At 47.9% G+C, this 22,636-nt stretch overlaps 1 protein-coding gene across 30 annotated transcripts in view; it reads right to left on the bottom strand.

The window, feature by feature from the left end:
- Positions 1-22,636, bottom strand: part of TCF7L2 (transcription factor 7 like 2) — a 212,719-nt gene that overhangs the window by 28,106 nt on the left and 161,977 nt on the right. For 26 of the 30 annotated variants that reach the window (XM_042908725.1, XM_042908726.1, XM_042908706.1 and 23 more), the window contains 3 exons: positions 9,943-10,075; positions 7,562-7,664; positions 5,488-5,574 (listed from right to left, as the gene is read on the bottom strand). In XM_042908725.1, coding sequence (XP_042764659.1) covers positions 5,488-5,574; positions 7,562-7,664; positions 9,943-10,075 — 323 coding nt within the window. Of the gene's footprint in view, positions 1-5,487; positions 5,575-7,561; positions 7,665-9,942; positions 10,076-21,572; positions 22,051-22,636 lie in introns of those variants that run through there. The other 4 variants (XM_042908708.1, XM_042908719.1, XM_042908735.1 and 1 more) reach the window with 2 other exon arrangements.

Raw genomic sequence — 22,636 nt, 5'->3', positions numbered from 1 at the left:
AATGAAAGGTGAAATCTATTGTTGAATATTGACAGCTAAATAAAATATTAACGTGGTCCAAGTATACACACATTTTTGACAATGCTGCGCAGGCCTCATTAGGGCCTCGTTCTGTGGATGGAGTGCAATAAAATTTTTCTTTTTCTTTTGCCGATGTGCCTCCATCGTTTTGACAGGAGTGAGAGAAAGTGAGGCAGAGAGACGGGGAAAATCCAAATATTTCCCATCTGGTTCTCATCGTAAGTCACAGACATTTTATTTATTTATTTATTTTTTATTTTAATTTTTTTTTTTTTTAACGTTTATTTTTTTTTGAGACAGAGAGAGACACAGCATGAACGGGGGAGGGGCAGAGAGAGAGGGAGACACAGAATCGGAAGCAAGCTCCAGGCTCTGAGCCATCAGCCCAGAGCCCGTCGCGGGGCTCGAACTCACGGACTGCAAGATCGTGACCTGAGCTGAAGTCGGACGCTTAACCGACTGAGCCACCCAGGTGCCCCAAGTCACAGACATTTTAAATAATTAGCTTGTATCCTCTTAGGGAAAGATGCAAAACAAACAAAAAAAAAAAAGAAAGAAAAATCTGTATTTTATACACACATACAAATGAAGCTTTGAATTTTGATTTGTATACCCTTTCCTGCACTAAAATTCTAGGATTCCTAAATTACTTTTACTTAATAGACTGCCTATGCATTCAAAGCCCTTCCAAATGACTATCAAAATTGTAAATATATGCGTAAAGGTTGTTTTCTCCTCTAAAACTGTCCATTTTTAAGAAAGTTCTTTGAAATCCCCACTAGGCCCTGAACTGGCATTTCCCTACAGTATAGACTAGCCAGAACATAAAGAGCTAATTAAAAAAAATTTTTTTTCAATGTTTATTTATTTTTGAGACAGAGGGAGACAGAGCATGAACGGGGGAGGGTCAGAGACAGAGGGAGACACAGAATCGGAAACAGGCTCCAGGCTCCGAGCCGTCAGCACAGAGCCCGACGTGGGGCTCGAACTCACGGACCGCGAGATCGTGACCTGAGCCGAAGTCGGACACTTAACCGACTGAGCCTCCCAGGCGCCCCACGTGCTAACTGTAAAATGTTCATCTTGGCCCATCTGTGAACTAACAACTAGATCAAACAGCTTTCACATTTTCTGATATGCTTGGGTTACAAGAACCACCCTTTTTAAAAGAATACTACCACAGAGAATAGTAGGGTGAGGGGCAAAGGGGTAGAACCCTGAACGAAAACAAAATGGCTGCCTCCAGGCTCCAATCCAGGCAGATTACACACGTGAGCCAGCCGGGTGCTATTCAGGTGAAGGAGAACCCGGGTCAAGCAGTTGATGCTTTCTTAACAAATCCAAGCCAGAACAGTTCACGCACCGTCAGGAGAACGGACACCTGCTCTCTAGGCAGCCAATGGCGGTGGCAACTGGGAGTGCTCACAAGGGTTTATCAAGATGGGATTTCAAGAGGACCCTATATTCACAAGGGGCTTTTCATATGTGGACTGGAGATGAACACAGTTTCTGTTTAATCCAAATAATGCAGCAAATGTTAATCTGCAAAAGGGTAAAACAAAAAAATTAAAGTACTAACTGAATCTTCGTCGATCAATAGAGAAGATGCCAGTGAATGATGTAGATTTTTGAAGGGGCTCAGAATCACAGAGGACATTTGACTCAGAAATTCCATCCTGATGTGGCCCTCTCCTGCCACTGCCTTTACAAATTGAAGCCAGTGTCAGAGTTTGGTAACAATGACATGATTTTTTAATAAGAACCATGTAGATCCTTTAGGGTATAAAAAGGGGGGGGGGGGGGGAGAAAAACTCAGAGAGAGAGAGAGAGAGAGAGAGAGAGAGAGAGAGAGAGACAAACAAAAAAGCCAAACAATCTCCATTCCCTTTCTGTGAAAAAATGAAAAGCAAACCCTCAGGAGGCACTTGGGCTCCTATGTTACACCCTGTTCCTTCCCACTGCGCAAGGGCCTCTGAGGAAACATAAGTTAAGAACATGTGTTCTTGGAAGCCCTTGGGTGAAGCGGTGGGTAGAGTGGCAGCTTTTACTGTGAATTTTAAAGGCTTGACATTCCTCAAATACATATGTTCTCTTCTTGCTGAATGAGAATATGTGTACAGACATATGAGAGAGAGAGAGAGAGAAAAAGAGGAGGTGGGGAGAGAGGGGGAGAGAGAGAGAAACAGAGGAGGTGGGGAGACAGGGAGAGAGACAGAGAAGGGGGAGGGTGGGGAGAGAGATAGAAAGGGTGAGAGATGGGAGAGAGAGAAAATTGTGTGTGTGCGCGTGTGCGCGTGTGCGCGTGTATCCACAGCAAACACCACAGGCAGATACCGCAGTTCGAGCACATTCTGGGGTGGGGCAAAATTTCCGACGCGGCCATGAGGAACGAATGCTTCCAAGTTCACATGCCTACACACATACTCATATATCTGAAAAATGCATAGCGGAGAAAGAAACGGGGCGGTGGGGTAGCGGGGGGGGGGGGGGGATCTATATGCATACCTTTGCTTAAGAAATTCCTTTCTGCAGACAACTATTTCATGAAATGCAATAAACACCCTAAAAATTCTAAGCAGCTCATTATATACCCCCGTCTGCTTTTATGGCTCCAAGCCAGAATATAATGATGAACCTTAACTTGTTAAGGACAACTAATTTTTGTTTCTGGCTGTCTCAGGGGCTCCTCTCTTGCTCGCGCTCACTTCACTTCACTGTTGACACGTTTCTGTTAACTGGATGTCATCTGCCGGCCTTGATTTTATGCACAAGCAGTGGGATGCATTTTCCTGTGCAACAATCCTGCTTTGAGTTGCATTAGGTTTGTCATTATTCTCTCATTTTCCCCCTTGCACTTGTAACATTTCATCTCTTCCTGCCTTATTTTTTGTGAGCCACGGTGCACCCACATTATGGTTTATACATGATCTCTCTCCCTTTGAAGCCGGCAGATTTCAGAGCCCGCTCTCGTCAGGAGAAGAGCCTTGCACCAATTTAGCGGGCTGAGGGCCCGGAGCTCCAACATCTCAATCTAAAGGGGGTCACAGGGTGGCACAAGTGAGTGTCAGCAAGAGCTGTTTAATTGCCAATCTAGGCTTCTCCATGGTGTTTAAAGTATAATGACCCATCACTTAATTCTGAGAAGTCCTGGCCCCGCTGCTGAATAGAATGAATATCAAAGGGTGTTCTGGAACAGGGCAAGCTGCCTACATTTCCTATAACTGCCATAAGTATAATAGACCTATACTTCTGTCGCCCCATTACCACAATAATGTATTTAATTTGCTGTATACGCTTTTTAACTAGCTACCTTTCATAAGGCCTACCTGGGGAATCGGCGGCCTCCCCCCTGCACCTTGAGCCCCTAACCTTTCCTCCCACTGTTTCCTTCCTTTCCTCCACCCCCCTGCCCACCTCTAAATCATCGACTAACCTCCTAATGATAATTCAATCGATAAGCTTAACCCCAATCCCTATCCTCCGATTATTTCGCTGCTTTTAGCCTCTAGAACGCACCAAATAAACAAACATGAAAAACGATCAGGTGCGCGGTGTAAATGCTGGTTTGCCGGGAAGATGAGCTGTGGATTAGGGGCCGCTCAGAAGCAGTTCTCCTCCTGGGAGACTCCCTATTCGTTCCCATGCTTTTTGCAAGGTTGTGATGACATTATTTAATGAATATAACCTTCCTCCTCTCGCTGGAGAAGAGAACACACAAGCATTTTCCCGCCTAACCAATGCTGGTGTGGATTTTGAAACGGAGATCGTTTATCACACTTGGGAAGTGGGATCTTTAAAATTACGTGATCTCCGTGGTGTAATGACACATGTTAGGTGGGCTCTACGGCCTGTTTTTCTTAAACGAAAGTGATCCTTACTCTCCGCCCCCCCCAACCCCCACCGGAAATCACGGTCTTGTAAGCAGGAAAAGGAGCTGTCTTGTCCTGTCTCCCCAGTCTCTTCCTCTGGCCTTGGGTTCCCATGCTGACTCCAGAGACTGGGGGAAGACGCTAGGGCAGCATCCTTGCCATGCAATGCATGCTAATTTAATTATGGGCCATCATCAAAATGGATTACTTGTTGCAGCCCATCAGGAAAGTCTAAACCTCCACCGATTTAATTAACTTGACTGAAAATCAGATGAACAGAAAATAAAACTATCATTAGGAGCAATTAGTGACTACTTAAACATACTGCTGCCAACCGGTTTGTAAATAAACTCGCACTCACTGAAAAATTAGCCAGAATTAATTAGAGGGAGGAAAAGGAGAACAGGGGATCAGAAAGATCTAGGTACACATGTGTGGGTATATGTGTGTGTGTTACACACATATGGATAGCCTTAAAGAGATACGAATGCACACACACACACACGACTTTTCTTTTTTTTAACAGAAGAATTCACCATTCATATCCAAGTAAACGTGGCAAAACATCTCATACCAAGTATGGGAAGTCGGTGTGGAGGTTGTTAAGCCACAATATTTGAATTAGAAGTTGAAGATGGTCCCTTCTTAAGGAGAGTAAACATCGTTCTGTCCTTTGTCAGGGTGTAGGAATTCTTTGCTGGTTATTTGATGGGTTCTCTTCAAATTCTTGCTCTGCACACACGTGATTTTTTTTTTTTTTTTTTTTTTTTAACTTTCCAAAATTTAGAGCTACACAGGCCAATATGGTAGGCACCAGCCACACGTGGCTTTTGAGTACTTGAAACGTGGCCGGTCCAAATTGAGTTGTGCTGTTCAGTGTAAACCACGTATCAGATTTCAAACACGAAGTACAAACCAGAATGTAACATCTCTTTAGTAGCTCCTTTACGGTGATAACATGTCCAAATGATAATGTTTTGACAATATTAGGCTGAACAAAATACATCATTAGAAAGAATTTCACCTGGGGTTTTTTTAATCCCCCCCACCCCCTTCAACCTTTTAAAAACTGTGGCTACTAAAATCTTAAAATTCCATACGGGACTCACCTTACAATTCTACACGACAGTGTTGCTTTAGAGAGGGCTGTGTTTGGGCAGGGGTGTCCCTGCTTGTGGACAGTGAAGAGTCTGGATTTTGAAAAGGGCACACCCTTCCTCAAACTGTCCTTTACACAATAATAAAATTACCCTCACCCTTCCCTTTCTTACCCAGCATGGGGCAACAGAGGAACGACACTTTCGTAAGTTCTGCCAGGTCCTATCTATGTCTTCTGGCCTTCTTAAATTCTTAAGGAAAAACTGCTCAATTGATGGAGTCCGAGATTCGACCTCGAAGCTTCAACATCACCTACCTTACAAGTCCAGATTAATTTCTCAGTATTTTCTAGGAATAAAGCCTAACGTGCCCTTTGCGTCTTACACCACTGGAACTACACAAAGGAGCCGCCCCCGGATGGCCTGGTGGTTAGCTAGAGAACTTTCCGAGAAGTCACCCATGGTCGACTTGGTTGGAGGCGCCCGTTCTTGGAACTCACCTAGACATGGAGGCGTTGACAGTCAGAGCTGTGGGGTAGGGGTGACGGAATCCTCCTGTCGTGATTGGGTACACGGGCTGACCTTGCCTATAAAGAGGGGGGTACAAAGTAAGAGAGTGCAAGCAAGGGGGGAGGGGGGAAAGAAAAAGAAGAAAAAGGGAAAGTTCTCTCTGCACAGTAAGCTTTATTCTCATTTGATCAGAACAAAAATCTTGGGGATTGTACAGGAAGGATCAAAGGGAAGAAACACAGAACAATTTGAATGCCATAAATCTGATAGGAATGGCTAATTAAATTTTATAACCTCTGCTTATGTCAATAGAGACCCTCTCCCCAAGCTGAAACTAGGTGTTTTGTTGTAATAATTAAAGGCGAAGTCTCGCTTGCTTTAATGGAGCCATCACACTAATTGAGGGCTACACATCCAAAGGAAAACAATAATGAATGTAAATTTATACCAAAATAAAGTACAGTGAATCAAAGGACTTCAGTTGCGCTTTGGGCCTCTTTCGGTATTTAGATCTCGGTGAGAAAACATTAAATTAACAGAGCTTAATTTGTAGCCTTTTGTCAAATTAACAAGTGTTGACAAGAGTTACCGGGGGGAGAGTCCCCAAGAAGAATTGTGGGTAACCAATAGACAATCACACCTCATTACAATAATTAAAAAATACAGCAACATGCAAAATAGCATCCTCATGAAAGACACACAACTTTTTCTGACAGAGGGTTGTCTGAGTTGGCTATTCCTTTTTATCTAGCCTTCAAATATCTCCCCATCAGCGGAACGGGGCAACTGATGACAGAGAACTATTGGAGGAATGGCCCCATCTTCCGGGACACAAACTCACGTCCGCGTCTACCCTACCAAACAAAATGAAGGAGAAAGAAATAACCAGGAAGTACAGCCATGGTTGGTATTTCGTATGGCTACCACCTTATACAAGCTACTTTTCACACAGCAGGGCAGGGTCTGTTCAACTAGAGAAAAAAGGGTAGACTGGGGCGGGGGGGCAGGAGGGGGGGGGTAACTACACCAGAACTTCGAAAGGGCATCTTCCCCAAGACCCAAAGTTCAGAGTTTTACCAGGAGGTATTCTGGTTAAGACAACAAATTGTCCTTGCTTTCTAGAGTAGAGATCACTGAGAAACATGGAGAAACACATACACAAAAACACAATCACGAAACAGATATCACGTGCACACACACACACACACACACACACACACACGCCCAGTATGCTTACGCATTAAAGGCCTTTCTACTCTGGTTTTGAAACACACATTTTTAAAAGTTGTCTAAGGAAGGTTAATGGATGGTACTATAAAAGCAAGACTGGGTGATAGGAAGACCAATCGTAAAAGGCAGTTTGCAGACCTGCACGCTGCCAGGAACCCCGGCTGACACTCAGGAAGGCCCCACATGCTGGAGTGGGGATTCCAGACCCTCCCCCCCCCACCCCAGCCCCTCATAATCAGGTGAACCAAGAACCCCAGGGAGACCCTAGCTGGATACTGGAACTTCTCAACAGACACACCTTTCCACTCCTATTGCCAGCCTTGGGAGTAAAGGTCGGGATGGTGTTGGAGTTTAGGGGTTTCTGAGAGGATAACCCCCCACTCTCACCCCTGGATTCCAAAATCACGCTATGCCTGTTCCCATTCTCGTGCCGCCTCAAACCAATGAATGACAGGACTCCACTGTGGGCTGCCACCGCTAGAAGTGCCATGATCAGCTTCCTTTGATAGAAGCCCTCAGAGCCTTTTGCAATTCCCCAAGTACCTTAAGGGCACCTTTGTTCACAGAGAGAAGCCTAGAGTCTTTGGGGGACTGTGGGTTCAGAATGCTAAGTATCAATGACCTTTCTCCTACAAAACCCATCTGAATGGCTACTGACTCACCTGCTTCCCCACAGGGCACCTCAAGGAGCATCTTTGCGACATATCCCACCGCGGCCCTCCCTCACCAACCCGTCTTCTGAATCACACGCACACACATACACACGCACGGAATAAATAATAAGCATGCCCATGTAAGAAACAAAAAGGGAATTAAAAAAATGGAACTCCTTACTGTGGTACTAACCATCCTAGCGGATGGGGGATTTGTCCTACGGTGCCGGGCGATAGTGGGTAATACGGAGATATATCTGGAGGGTGCGGAGGCCGTGGGATTCCTGAGAGAAGAAGCAGCATTTTAGGTATAGAGGAGAAGAGAAGGAAAAAGAAACTGTCAGGGGATGGGAACAGGGAAGGGACGACGGACACATCTCTTCCGTAAGGCTAGCATGAGTCTTTTTGGGACTGTGATTGTTAAGAGTTGTGGCTAACTTTCATTCATTATCTTTCCCCGCCCGACCTTGAAAACTTGGTTTATCTCATTCTAGGTGGACGGGTACGCTGGGTAAATGCAGACTCAGAAAATGCCATCTTGCATATTTCTGCCTTATGTGATCAGTGTTGATTACTGAAACTAAAAAAACAAATCTGACGGGCTTGGCACATAGTAGGTGATCAAGTCATATAAGTTCTCTTTGCCCTCCCAACTTGTGCCTTCACTCCTTTTAATTCTAATGACTTGCCTGCACGAGAGTTACTCCCCTAGGTTTCTAACATACCTTTTAAGTTACGGCTTTTGGAAAGGTTACTCTTGTCTTCTTTCAAAAAAGTTAACTCCCCTAGAATGTCTCCGACCTCAGTTTAGAGGATGAGCTCTGGGAGAAACTCACCACGAGCCACGGCCTCTTCTCCAGGGTAGCATCTGAACTGAAAGGACCAGCGGATGCTGGAGACCTGGCAGGCTCGACTCTAGAACCTAATTCTCTCGAGGGCAGAAGCACCTGGGAGAATCGGCCCTGCCTGACCAGGTGCTGCTGCATGGTGAGCTCTCGAGGAACATCTGGGCACATCCCGAGGCCCGTGACCCACCGCACGCTTACGAACGCCGCAGGTGCACATCCTGCCGTCGATTCGGGGGAAAGCTAGAGCGCTAGAAGCCATTACGACAGAGGAGCTTGATCTATGCAGCAGAAGTGGGAAGAAAACGAACAATGCTATTGAAGGTAGTAAGCTGCATGTCCGTGGATGAAAACTATTCCATTTTTTTTTTTTTTAATTCATTCAGGAAGCTTTTAATCTGTAAGTTAAGTCTCCCTGGGTGACATTTTCATGCAGACATTGCTTTCTCTCTATTACAAAAACCAAACAGATTAGCTGGTCTTGGACCCTACACCAAGCCATTTGCACACTTGAAAGAATGTTCGCAGAGGAAAAGTAAACAGTCTGCAGACGTTAATCATATGTTTTACGATAACCATTTAAAAGCTATTCCCTGTACTACCATTATTTAAATGAGACGTTGATGCTGCTATTCACTCACAGAGCCTGGGGCCGGCTGGCGGCCTCCTCCAGCCATCCAAGCACTAGGCGAGGTCCCCCATGAGCACAAAGGGGGCTCAGAGGCTGGCGAACACCAGCTAACGTGTGGCTTCGTTCGGGGGCGGCAAAGGCAGCATGAATGGGCAATCCACCTCAGCTCAACACCGAACAATCCCCCCTGACCAGATGACACGGGACAACAGCCATTTAAAATTCATCCTTCTAATTAACTAGCTGGTTAGAAGAACCCTACCCAGTGCACCGCCCAGCCTGTCCTGGCCTCAGCTGTTCTCCCATGGCTACGAGCTGTGGCCGGCTGCTGGTTTCAAATCTTGTTACGGGGAGGGTGGCCAGTGACCCTGCCCTCTCTGTTTCCCTCTTTGGGGAAAAAGCAGCCCATGCGTATGTGGGATGGAAAGGAGGGGAAAAGCGCCAAGGCTGACGGATGACGTGACACCTTCTGCCTGAGACTGTGCGGGTTGTTCCACGCTGCAATGAGGAAAAACACGGACTCCAGTTTTCACGTCTGTATAATGGGCTCGATGATACCCAGGATATCGCAGGGGACGAAGAACCCAAATAAACCAGCAAAGAGAATGCGGGATCCAGTGATGTGGTCTCCTCCGGCTGCAGCAATAAGTCATTGTCAGGTGACTGCAGTCCCTTGACCGCCAAGGGAACTAGGGCTTTGGGGAGCCATGCTGCTGGGGCTCCTGTGCTCTCAAGAAGCTGAGAAGGAGGCCATGGGATGCCTCCACAACTACTCCCGCCTCCAAGGCTGTTTGAGGCTCTCGGAGTTCGTTACAAGCTACTCCTGGAAAACACTGCATGATTCATAGCCAGCCCTTCCTGGGGCATTCTGGGCTCTAGAAAGACTGTTAGCACTCCACATAAGAGAGGCTACTCCCTCACCAGGCTCTGGTCTCCCCAAAGAGCTTCTTTTCCGCACCCCAGGAAGGGAAATGAGGAGCCCCTCCGCCGTGGCCCACAGCCCATCCCGAACTCCCCCGTCCCTTCCCAGCAGGCCGGGCGGCCCCGGACCCCGCACACCCTGTTGGCATCACACACACCGCCTACCTGTTTTGGGGTCTACGTCGGCTGGTAAGTGTGGAGGTGGGTTTCCCGGGGTGAAGTGTTCATTGCTGTACGTGATGAGCGGCGTGAGAGGGTGGACATGGTGAGGGTGTTGCACAACCGGTACTTTGTTCGACTGTGGGGAGGAGAACAGGAGGCCAACGTTACGCTGGTTCCTGGCGGCTCGACACTGGGGGACACAGGACCCGTGGGCTCCCTGGACCCCGCCCTCCCTCCTGGACTTTGTAAGCTGCACTCAATTCCGCCCGCAGCCCTGGCCCCAATCCATGCATTAAAAATAACAGATATTTGTAAAGACAGCTCTCTGGGCAGGCGTGCTTCCGTTTTTACCTCCCTACGGAGCCTGGCTTTTAAAATGCCTCCTCCACAGCCACCCCGTCACGGACCCCAAGTGTGCACCTTCCCAGTCGGCAGGTAAATCGGAAATGGGGGTTTAATCTCCCAGGCCTACTGGGTTCCCACAGGTGGCGGGGGGGGGGGGGGGGATCTCTGACCCCAGGACCCCACCGGAGGGACCTTCAGGAGGCAGGCAAGGCTTCCCAGGGGACCAGCTAGGAAAACCTTCTGTTACAAGAAACGCGGCAGGGCCCAGTTCCCACCCACTCGGCCTCCCCTATCCACCCCCCCCCCCCCCCCCCCCCCCCCCCCCCCCCCCCCCCCCCCGCTCCTAACTTCCCCCTGCCCTTGGGAGCCAGCGGGCATGCTACAATCCTTTACAGACAGCATGGATGAAAAGCCCCACTCCTGGTCCGGTTGGGAGTGTGAACTTTACCAGAAAGCCCTACACTGGCAGGCGAGCACCTGCATATTTTATGCAGATTACAGCAGCCCTGATTCATTAGGAATTTCATTAGGAAGTCATTGGGGAACGCTAATAAATTAACTGGATGATGATAAATTGGGCTAATAAAAGGTGTGAAGATTAGAAACGGGCAGTTCTAGAAAACAAAGTACAGGCATCTTTATGTTCAAGAAGGGTGGACAGGTGGACAGAAGCAGGAAAAAAAAGAAAAGCATTTGCTAAGATCTTTCCAGTTGCCATGACCAGACCTTCCTGAATTCTTCTCCTCTTTCCCCCCAGCCCCTCTCTCAGTCCGCCCCACCCCCTCCGCTCTGCTGTGCTATAACTTAGCCCAGCAAGATCACAAAGAAAAAATTAAGCTGAAACAAGCGAACTACTGGGCCATTTACTGAGAGTAATCCAATTGCAAAAAAACCCTATTCCCCATAGAGGATTTTCACTAAAATCCTACAACAGGGACATTTAACCAGATTAGGTACCAGCGAAGATAAAGAGGCGAGTATTAGATGATGAATGGATTAGAGTCAAGTTTCATTTCAGAACGTGTCTTCATTTCCTTTTATTACTTTTAGGAAGGCACAACTTGCATTAACATCAAGGAAAAGGAATTGCATTAAAAGAAAAGAAGTAAGGTTCCAGTGCTGCCCACTAGTGCCTCTTGAGTTCAGGGACCACGGAGCAGTTCGTTCGCTGTGCATTTTTCTTCTTGTCCCTTTTTTTTTTTTTTTTTTTAATGAATAAGGAAGGGGTATACTATAGAAAGAGTATTTCTCACAATTAATTGCGGCGAAGGCGTTGGTAAAAGGTACTCCTACTTTTTCAGGAGCATGTTTGGAAAGGAAAATATGGCCTTCTCAGATGCTCCAGAAAAAACTACAGAGAAAGAAGTCAACACTTAAAACAGCTTGGTTTAACGATTCCCATAAACAAGTGGACACATTCAGAGGAGGTTAGCTGGTTGCTCAAAGAGCCTTATGTTGTGAATTACCAGTTCGCAATCAAAGCACTGAAATTAAAAAGCACCAAAGCAGAGGGAGTTTTGGTTAACACGTCCCTAGCAGCCATGAAGGTCTCAACAAGGCCACAGCCAGCAGCGTGAGGGGCTGCTGCCTCAAGGCCAAAGCCAGCATCTTATGAACACGCACTGAGGATTATTTGGGGGGAACATTTCTGTTCAGGACAGATTGAAAGGTAACCAGCAAATGAACTCTCACTGTGGGCTGGGGTGGAGAGGGGAAAGAGGAAAGGAGAGGGAGGGAGAAGACGGGGCAGACACAGCTGGAGGGAGTGAAGACCAATTTCCTTTGAAAGTGACTATTGCCACCTTCCAAAAGTTTTTTGTTTGGTGGGAAAGATACACACCTGCTGCAATGAAAGAAGGCAGATCGATCCCAGACAGTTTAAAGTAAGTGTGGGTAAAACTAAGAGATAGGTAGGAAGAACCACAGATAACCCAAAGCGGGGAAAATGGTCACTTGGAGGTTGAATGACTTCTGGGCAGCGGGACCACCATAAGCAATGGAAGGAAGCACGGGATGGGGGTAGAAGGGCTGGTGGTGGACAGTGGAACCTACAGTTCTCAGCTCTGGTTGAGTCAAGCATCTCTCAGGACACTTGTCACAAATCTGGATGGCCAATCTTAGGAAATCTCTCAGCAGGAACCGGATTCAGTAGATCTGGGCTCAGGACCCAGGCATCCAGTCGGCCTCCTGAGGACCTCATGTGGCAGCTCTACCTGTTCAGCCATGAACCCCTAGACCAGAGAACCACGTGGCCACAGACAAGTGCCAAGGTTAAGAGACCTGGGGTCCTAATCACCAACCAAGTCCTAGTTCTTACGAAAGTCCACAGGAAGAGCTTACCACAGAACCTACCACACGGTGAGCACAGGAATGGTGGTTTATTATTGTTACTTATTAGTTTATTGTTAGGGAGAAGTGGCCCATGGCACGCGTCTGTCTACAGCTCAGAAGCACCAATTCCATGGCTGCCTTCCAAGAAGGACTAACAGGAAATGCAGAGAAAACCTTTCTCTACTTGTCTAGCAAAAGACGAAGACAGAATCTGGGTGACAGGAGAGCTCACTGAGCGTAGGACGTGAAAGTTCATTTTCCCTCTTCCTCTTAGAAATATGTATGAAGGCTGGACACCTTCAAACCTGACAAAAGTTGGACACCATCGCCTTCATGTTATTTTGCACCCTTGAGCTTGGCCAACGGGTTAGTTTCCTGTCAAGATTCACTAGCACGGAAGGGGGTGGACCCCGAGCTGCTGCTACCCAGCCTTAGGAGGGGAAGGCAAATGGGAGCCCTAGCACGACGTGGTTCTCTCTTCTCATCGTGACTGTATGCCAGGTTGGTCCCTAGGAAACCACACATCTCTGCAGGTTGACCAGCTCCCAAGCAAGCAGGGGAAGGAATAAAGTCATACCTACAGAAACCAGGGTCTACTCACCATTCTCATATGCCCTGCCTACACCTGGACTGCTGTTGTGAATGGAAGTATGTTCTTCTTGAAGATGCCCTGTCTCTCCAGTCTCAGAACCCCACAGCCCTTTCTTTCTATGTCACATCATGCCCATGCCGGAGCCACATATGTACCTCTCTTGGTCCCGCTGTAGCTACGTTCCTTAATGACAAAGACTGTGCCTTCTAGAACTCTGTGTCTCCTGTCACGCCGAGCCTGTGGAGTGGCGAGACTCCTAAGTTGCAGAAGAACAACTGAGTTGCAACCGTAAACATCAGAAGAAGAGAAGGCCAGGACCAATTTCACAGATTCAGTCACTAAAATGGCGTCTACTCAGAATCATAGAACTAAGCTAGACAGGCCTTCAGAAACGGGCTAGTCTTATACTTTGTAAGAAGAGTGCCTTAAAAATGGTTTTAGAGCCCCCTGGCATGCACACGGTGACCAAGAGTGAAGGCTATGAATTCAAGCGAGACCCAGGTCGAAATTCTACTTGGCCCCTCCAGCTGTACAACCTCTCTTAGGCCGTTGTCCTGTCTCTCCAAACTCTAGATGCGAACGGGCTCGACCTCAGAGTGTGTTGTGAAAATTAAGGCCCATGCCTATACAGCGACCAACACCAGGCCTGGCACAGAGCTACATGCAATACGAAAAGCTTTGGGAAAATACTGTCCAGCGAGTACTACTGATGAGGGCACACTGAAGGTGGTGGTGGCTACCCTTCCAGTATCTTCTAATCGGATTCCCAGAGGGGAAATGCATCCACAGACTGCGCTCCTTATTTCAAAGGCAAGATGTTCATTACGAGGCAAGAGCGTATGGGTGTTTTCTGGCCACCGCTCCGTCAGGCGAAACGCCCTTCTTAAAAATGTGGTATTTAATTAATAAACATATTTTTTTTTAATTTTTTTTTAATTTTTTTTTTTTTTAACGTTTATTTATTTTTGAGACAGGGAGAGACGGAGCATGAACGGGGGAGGGTCAGAGAGAGAGGGAGACACAGAATCTGAAACAGGCTCCAGGCTCTGAGTAGTCAGCACAGAGCCCGACGCGGGGCTCGAACTCACGGACCGCGAGATCGTGACCTGAGCCGAAGTCGGCCGCTTAACCGACTGAGCCACCCAGGCGCCCCAATTAATAAACATATTTGTTATCTCTTTTGAGAAAAACCATTACTCTATCATGCTAATAAATAAGAATGCCTACAGAAGGGCTGAAAGTTAAATAAAAATAGCTGGAGATGACCAAGGGCATTCCAGAATCAGGGTGAGGGCCTTGAAGTCAGAGTTCATATCAATCAAACACCAACCGACCCAAATAGAAAATGTCCCTTAGACCTTCCCCTCCCCTGTGATCAGAGCTCACTTTAAAAAAAAAAAAAAATTTAAGTTTATTTATTTTGAGAGAGACAGAGATAGCATGTGTGGGGGAGGGGCTGCGAGAGCCGGAGAGAGAGAGAGAATCCCAAGCAGGTTCTGTGCTGCCAGCACAGAGCCCGAAGCAGGGCTCGAACCCACAGAGCTGTGAGATCGTGACCTGAGCCAAAACCAAAAGCTGGACGCCTGATCGACTCAGACACCTGGGCGCTACAGCTCCCGCTTCCATAAAGAGGTCTTTAAGGATTGTGCTCAAAAATGTCACCACCCTAAGACAATTCAAACGTGAAAAGTACCTTTCTTAGGGGAAGGACACAGACAACCTTCCCGAAATGCAACAATCTATGCTGGGGGTGTTAGTGGATAAAGAGCCCACGAAATATGTGTCTGTCCCCCTTTTATCTCTTTATAGACTGAGTCCACTATTCAACGCAAACCACTGCAACATGAAATCAGGTACTTTTTAGGTAGCTACTTTATCTAAATATGAGGTATGTCTTCAAAACTACCTCGAGGGGTGGGGTGCCTGGGTGGCTCAGTCAACTGAGCGTCCAACTCATGATTTTGGCTCAGGTCATGATCCCAGGGTCGTGGGATCAAGCCCCACATAGGACTCTTAAGATTCTCTCTCTCTCTCTCTCTCTCTCTCTCTCTCCCTCCCTCCCTCCCTCCCTCCCTTTCTTCCTCCCTGCCACCCCCCACCCCCCCATCCCGGACTCATGTTCTCTCTAAAATAAATAAAATGAAAAAAGAAAACCAACTACCTAAGGGGTGCAAAAAAAGTCATTACCTCCAGGGACAGCTAACATACACTCAAGGTCGGGATGGTGGCAGTCATCGAAAGCTGCCGGACGAGCCTAGTTACTAGCATCCAACCCGCTAAGAATATGATGAAAACTAGGCAACTCTGGGCCACGTGAAAGGCCAACATTAATAAAACGTTCCGCATAAGGTCCGGGAGTCATATGCTGCGGTCGCCCATACGCCCCCACACCGCGAGCACCTGGAACTCAGAGCCACCTAGACCCCTCTGTCCAGATCAGAGCCACCCAGACCCCTTCGATCAGACGATCTGAGGGGAGGACGGGAGAGAGGAGCCCTGACCAGCTGCTGAAGCTCTACGGTCAACCCCAGCACAGCTCCTCCTTGCTGCTGAATGCGGCCCTGGTGCCAGACCCGCCTCGGTGCTGAGTAGGACGGATTTCATCAAGTCCTCATCAACACACCTATCAAGCGGTTGGCAGCTCTTATCAGTTCCATACGGGAGGTGTCCCAGGTCACAGGCTCCAGGGGGGTAGTGCTTCCAGGTCTTGCACGCTCACCGACCTGACCCCACCCCACCCCCACCCCCCCCAAGACTGGCGCCGGGGTGGGGCTCACCACAGTGCACGCTGCACCCCATGAGCATAGGCCCGGCCGACCTTCCCAACTGGACAGAGAGGCTTCAGGACTCACAAAGGGATCTGTTCCTCACACTGCCACCTACCAGTTTCTGGAATCTAGACCCAGTGTCAGCAAACAGTGCTCCCTGCTGTCCTCCCTGCCTCCCCCAGACCCCAAGTTAAGAGTAGCTCGGGGCTCCCTGCCTCGGTGAGAACACCTTTGCCACAGGGCACCAAGGATTTTTATCAGGGTTTTTTTTACAACACGTGGCCGATTACAGGAGGTGGGGGATGAGGGCATTTAATGGGATATTTCTGCACCTCAAACAGAGAGACAGAAGCAGTAGCAGGGTCCCGCAGGGATCTGGTGATAAACACTTCGCACACACCGTCAGTTCCGGCCGACAAGAAACTAAAGAAAAAGTCAACTAAAAAACCTCGAACCCATGAAATGAAGTCAACAGTACCTACTTAAAGGGAACAAAAATCCTCATCTGGCTATAAGTCATTAGGGCTTGGTTTTCTACCTGGAGAAATGGCTGCTGCCCAAAGCAAAGCCTTCCCCAGTTCTGTTCATTATCCTTTATGGGTTTTGAGCACTGAATAGTTAAAATTATTAAAAAAAAAAAAAAAAAAAAAAAGGGTCCTCTACTAGCCCTCAAAGCGCACAAAGCCTTTCGACCCGAAGTATTCATCCAACTACAGTGGGGGGAGGCGGGGTGGGGAGGGGGCGCCCCTGTGGCTGACCTCTGGAGAACCCTTAAGCCCAGCGTTCTGCAACTCGGCTGTGCCACCCTCATCGCCAAGCGCCCACACACCCGTCCAAACGGGGCTGGCCATGTGGAACCTGGCGGATGAAAGACTGGCTCAGGCACTTCTAGATCTCCCTGCTACCCTCCCCTAACCCCAGCCCCGCAACCTTCTGTAACTGTGGGGAACCCAAAGGGAATGAAAGCTGGCCATTCACCTCGCAACCTATTAATCAGCAGACGTTGAAAACAAATAGAGCCATTGCTGGCCCGGCCTCTCTGCCGGCCCTCCTCCTCAATACTCCCCTATTGCTCTCCTTTTCTGCAGAAGAAAAATGGGGCCAGAAAGTGCCTTGAGGAGCCCAGCACAATAAAACAAAAGCGGCACAGAGGGGCATTTGTCCGCCTTCTCCCCCCCCCCCCCACCCCCCAGCGTGGAAGGTCTTCAGTGGTCTTTGGTTACCCAGCCCTCCCAGGGTCTGAAATCAGCCTCAGGAAGGGACACTGTTCATTCCAGGTTTACGTGAAAAAAATGGGTTTATAGCTCATCCCCGTGCATTTTGCCAGATGCCGCTTACTACAGCTGTACCAAGGCCAATGGCGACTAGCAAAACATTAATGATGTCGCTCGCACGTCACTGGAGCCACGGCTGAAGAGGAGGGGCTGGAGCTGAAGGAGGGGCTGTTTCTTACTCGTCAACAACCCTTTGTGACTCAACTAGTCCTATTCTTTCAGGCTATGGACCAGAGAGCGGTGGAACGTCAGCAAAAGTAAGCCTCCGGCCTCAACCACCCATTCCCGACCATTAGCGCCCACTTCCGCTTCTGGAATGACGTCAAGGAGGCCCTCACGGCAAGCTGGATCCGGGCCTGCACGCACAGACCCATCCCTGCTTACCTACTGAACATCTCCCTACCGCATCCTGCAAAGCTCCTACACACACAGACGGAAAGGGTGACAGCGGCCTTCCACGCTTGGCCAGATGGGCTTCTGGAAACATTTTGCCCTGCCCCTCTCTCCTCCCAGCTCTGGAGGCCCAGCCAGCTAGGCCCCGCCTAGTGCAGCGCACAGGGCCCACTCGTGGTCAAATGCTGCTGCTCCCGAAGGCCCTGCTCCCCGCTGATGGCACACTTTCCCTGGACGAGATGTACATGGCTACTGAAAATAATAAATAAGAGAGAAGGCTTCGCAGGGTCCAAGTTTTGCTTGGAGAAATGAGGTGGTTGAGAGGAAGGAGGTCTGCCTGTGACCTGCAGCAAATGCCCACCCTGCAACTCGGCTGCACAGCTCACCTCACCTGGCCGCGCTGCTGGGGGTCTCTGGCACAGACCCACCAGGCTGCAAAACGACAGCTTCTGCAACCCAAGGTGGCCTGACGAGACACAGGGTGCTGCTGCTTTGTTTTGCAAACTATGGATGGCTGGACCCTCCCCCAACCCCAGAATCAACTCCACTTAGACAGCAAGGAGAGGAAGAGAGATTCTCCGGCTCTCTACAAAATTCTGCCGACTCACAGTTTCTCATATACTCACACAAGCAGTAAAATTCTTCGTGCGGGGAAATGATTGAACAGGGCAGGCAGAGAGAGAATAAATGTGCAGTCAATTTTCATCCAAATTCTCTCACACACATGCATATACATAGAACTAACTCAAACCATCCTAAGCCCTTGGCCTTCTTCTCCCCCCCCCCCCCCCAACCCCCGGTCCCTTCCATAATCTAACAATCCAGCTGGTAACACACAAAACAGATTGCCAAGCATTCAGGGTCTAGGGGGCCAAACTCTGCTCTTAATGATCTTTCCTTAATCCCCAAAAAGGAGGAGGGGAAGGCTGGGAGTCAGGAGGAGGTGTCAGGGTGGGGGAGTGGGCACCCGAAGGGGAACATTCTAACCTGGAAAATAAAGATGTGCTCCAGCTGCTTGGCTTTGTGAGAGCCGCAGCCGAGGGCCGACCCAGCAAAGCTGTGCTTTCACAGGCTCTTGAACAATTACTTCCAGTTAAGTTCATTAAACATAATTTATTTCCACTCATTCTCATTTATTTCCCAATAAAAAGAAAGCATCCCATTGTGTTTCCCCCAGCTAACCTTTATAGCACGTGCAAGCTTCAGTCTTGGCCGGCCCGGTCCAGGCTGGCCCCTGACCAGTGAGGTCCCAGGGTTTTCTTCCTGCCCGCGTCCCTCCAGGAACATGCCACAGCATGGCGGAGGTCAGTGAGGGGGTACGGCAGGCACAACAGGGTCCTCTGACTGTCCTAATCCTCCACACAAGGTCGCCAAGATGAGGAACCAGCCACTTCACCCCTAAGTAATTTCCCGGTGGTTCGCAACCTCCACCCTCCCGCAAGATATTTCTCTACTACTTGGGTATTAAATGATTAGTGTTAGCATAATCAATCTTGTTGAGTGTCCAAGTTTACAGAGAATGTTTGAGAATTGGGTAAGAGGGTACAGCTGTTCCTAGGAGAGCAGATTTGCAAAACAGAGCCAAGAATAAAACTAACCTATTCCAAATGAGGAAATCCAAAAGCTCAAATTCAAAACAACTTAAAAAAAATAATAATGATGATTTCCAGGCTACCCACCCCCCTCCAAAAAAAAAACCCCAACAATCCCAAATCTAGGGATTCCTGAATATAATGGAAAGGAAATCACCAATTTTGATTTAGAGTAAATTTTAAGTACATAATGGTTATTACATCCTGGGGATTTCGAGAAAGTAGTGAACAAAACCTGATACAGCTCTTCTAATTTATTTACAATGACCAGCTGTATAAAAATGTCTTTTGTTTTTTTAATACACCCTGTGCCCAACTTTTGAATTTAGACAGTACTGCATTTGAAATTCATGCCTGCTACATGGGAGCCTAAGAGCTCTTTCAAACAGCTGTTTCCTTCAGAGAGCAGGTGAATTTCTCCCTAGAAAGGAGCAGGTAAACAGAAGAGGAGGGATGAACGTGTTCCTGTGGCCCAAAGGACAGCAATGACTCAAACCCCTGGATTCAGCAGGATGTCAGCAATGATGGGTGCAAAGGGGGTGCTGCATTGTTCTCTATCTTGCCAAGTTAGTGTCCCTCCCACCCATGGGCACCCTTTAGTGGGCATCTACAGTCTCGATAAATGATACACGTGAAAAGGACATGACCCTCTCTGAAAGCAAGCTGAGTTGGAAGTAATGACCCAGGCAAAGTCCAATTAAAAAAAATTTTTTTTCAAATGTGTGCAGAAGTATGTAATCTGGAGGGCATGGCAAGATTTCATCACATTCCAAAATGTTGCAGAAGGAAAGAATTCCATTACATAGCTCAGCCGGGCCCCCCACCGACCCCAAACCACAAAAGGGAGGTTTCCCTGAGAATATAAGCTTGCAGGCTCTGCTGCTTCTAGAAAATGCCGAAGCAGGAGCCTGTTGTGACAATACAAAGATCATAATATCTGTATCATTGGAGTCGGGAATTCACCCTTTCAAACAACTCCTTTCTCATGAGAAATCAAGAATGGAGGTTTAGCGGCCACCGAAACAGCAGGACTGCTATTAAGTAACCCGAGTAATTTGAGTAAACAAAGGTCTGGAACCTTTCAGGAATCTCAGAAAGGGAGACTGCGCTGGGTTGGGAAATTTACAGCAACACAACTTCCACATTTGCGGTGCCAGCTTGCACTGTCTTCCCCACGCTTCTGGACAGTTTACATGATCGTAGACTGAACTAGAAAAGTTGCACACAACCAGAGAGGAAAACCAAGGCAAGTATCTGTCATTCCTTCATGCTTGACTCACAGAAGTATTTACCACTTTGTGTTTTAATAGGCTGTTTAGGGTTGAATTCCTGATCTTGAAAACACAAGGACTCTTAGAGTCTGTTGCAGATTTCATTTTTTTTTTCCTTCCCCTCCCCCCAGATCGGATCTAAGAGCGGACTGACCACTGCAAACGTTTCTGTGTTTGGCCACTCAACAGCAAAAAATAGTAATGAAAGTAATCATAGGAATCGCCTCCAAATTCGAGGATGCCCTTACAGCTGTGGCAAAGGATCTGACCCAACAGTTGAGCGGAATACAGTGTAACCTAAGCCCCAAACTGGTATTGCAAAGGGACCTTCTTCCTAATCATTAACACCACAATGGTCTCCTGCTCAGGGTTCCGAAACACATTTCCTATGAAGTTTAGAAAACACAGACACCACAAGCAAGACTGTAGCCCTAAAAGGCCGGCATCTACATTTGGAGATTGAAAATAAATACAACTATAAAGACAGAGCAACAGAAAGTTAGCATTAAATATGAAACCAAAATACACAGTTTACACAAGCCCTGCTACTGTGAAAGCCTGAACGCTCCAAGACCTTTCAAGCTTTGAAAGCATGCTCCTCTCTGAGGCCACGTCATGTTCCCTTCTCTGTCTTCCAGTGGAGCCCACCCTGGTGGGTGAAGGAGAGAAATTTATTTGTTAAAAGAAATCCTAAACCCCACCACCCCTTTCCGGATCCCAGTTTACTCCTTCCTCGTACTTGGGGAGCCGGCTTCGCGGGCGCTCTGCATGGCTGTGTAGCAGGAAGGACTGTGATGAGAGTCACGATTTCTCTCCGCATCTTTTTTTTTTTTTTTTTTAACCCTTTCTCCCCACTCCCCCAAAAACTGCTATGGAAAAGTATAGCGTGAAAGGGCACAGCTTTGAGTTGAACATTTATTCTTGCTTTGTTTTTTCCTTCCCATCGTCTGAATTTGAAACAAGAAAAGAAAAAAAGGAACTGAGGTTTAATGGTCAAGACCATAAGCAAGGATACAAACACACACACACACACACACACACGCACGCACGCACACCCCACTACTCACCCAGCAATTCAAATGGAGGTGCCAACCGCCCAACTGCTGGAAGAGAGAGAGCCCGGAGGCCACTGTGCCTCCCTTCCCACTCAAATCTTCCATGCCCACTAAAATTGTATCCCTAGGGTACATAATAGCTTTGGTTTTCTTTCTCTCCACCTCAAAAAAAAAAAACTTTCTCTGTACCTTCAAGATGGGACTGGGCCAGCTTTTTTTTCCTCCTCCCTTACTGCTTTTCTCACTTTTCTTCTTCCTCCCAGCTTCCCCTCCCTTTATGCCTTTCCCTGAAAGAGCTGGAAAAAAGCATCTTTAGAGAAGGCTCCAAATTTCTGCCCTGGTTCACTCAAAATGCTCCCAAGGTCTCACTCCCGGTGCCTATCGTTACTTTGTTAATTAGCCCCCTTCCACACGCAGCAGCCCTCAAAAACCAAACGAAAAAATTAAACAAAACAAAGCCAAAAGAAACCTCGCCATCCAGTTCAACTGGTGGCAGACTGAATTTTTTTTTTTTTTTAATTCTTAATTAGAAAAAACTCCTTCTAGTTTCTAATCTTTACCACTACAGAATCCGTGAAGGAAGGGGGAAGGCCCATGTTCCCCAGCCAGCTCAGGGCACCTAAGCCAAGTCCCCCTCCCTCACCCGTTACCTTGGGCGGCAGGGACACAGCTACCGCTAAGAGTAGCTAAGAAATTACAGTCAGCCATGAGGGAAAATGATCAACCGAGTGCAGTAGGCAGGCACTTTATCTGCAAGATTGTCAAATCCCTCAAAACAAATTTCTTAGAGAGGGCTGCAATGCGAGAGGAGGGGGGGGGAAGCATATTTTCTTGTCACAGTGACACGGGAGTGACATTTGGTAGGGCCTTGTCTGCCAAACACACACGCACGCACACACACACCCTCTTTTCCTTCTAGAGTAAAAGACTGTGCTGGAAAGATTTTCAACTGACCTCTGTGGAAGGAGAACGCAAGCTTCCTGTGCTCCCTGGCATTCTAGCACTCAGACCGTTAACTTGCTTTTAGACTGTTGAGTTTTGTGAGCTTTCCCCAGAATGAGAGAGAGAGAGAGAGA

Source organism: Panthera leo, chromosome D2 (assembly GCF_018350215.1).
Source record: "Panthera leo isolate Ple1 chromosome D2, P.leo_Ple1_pat1.1, whole genome shotgun sequence".
NCBI classification, from domain to species: domain Eukaryota; kingdom Metazoa; phylum Chordata; class Mammalia; order Carnivora; family Felidae; genus Panthera; species Panthera leo.
Note: the sequence above shows the minus strand (reverse complement) of the source record. Positions and strands in the feature narration are given on the sequence as shown.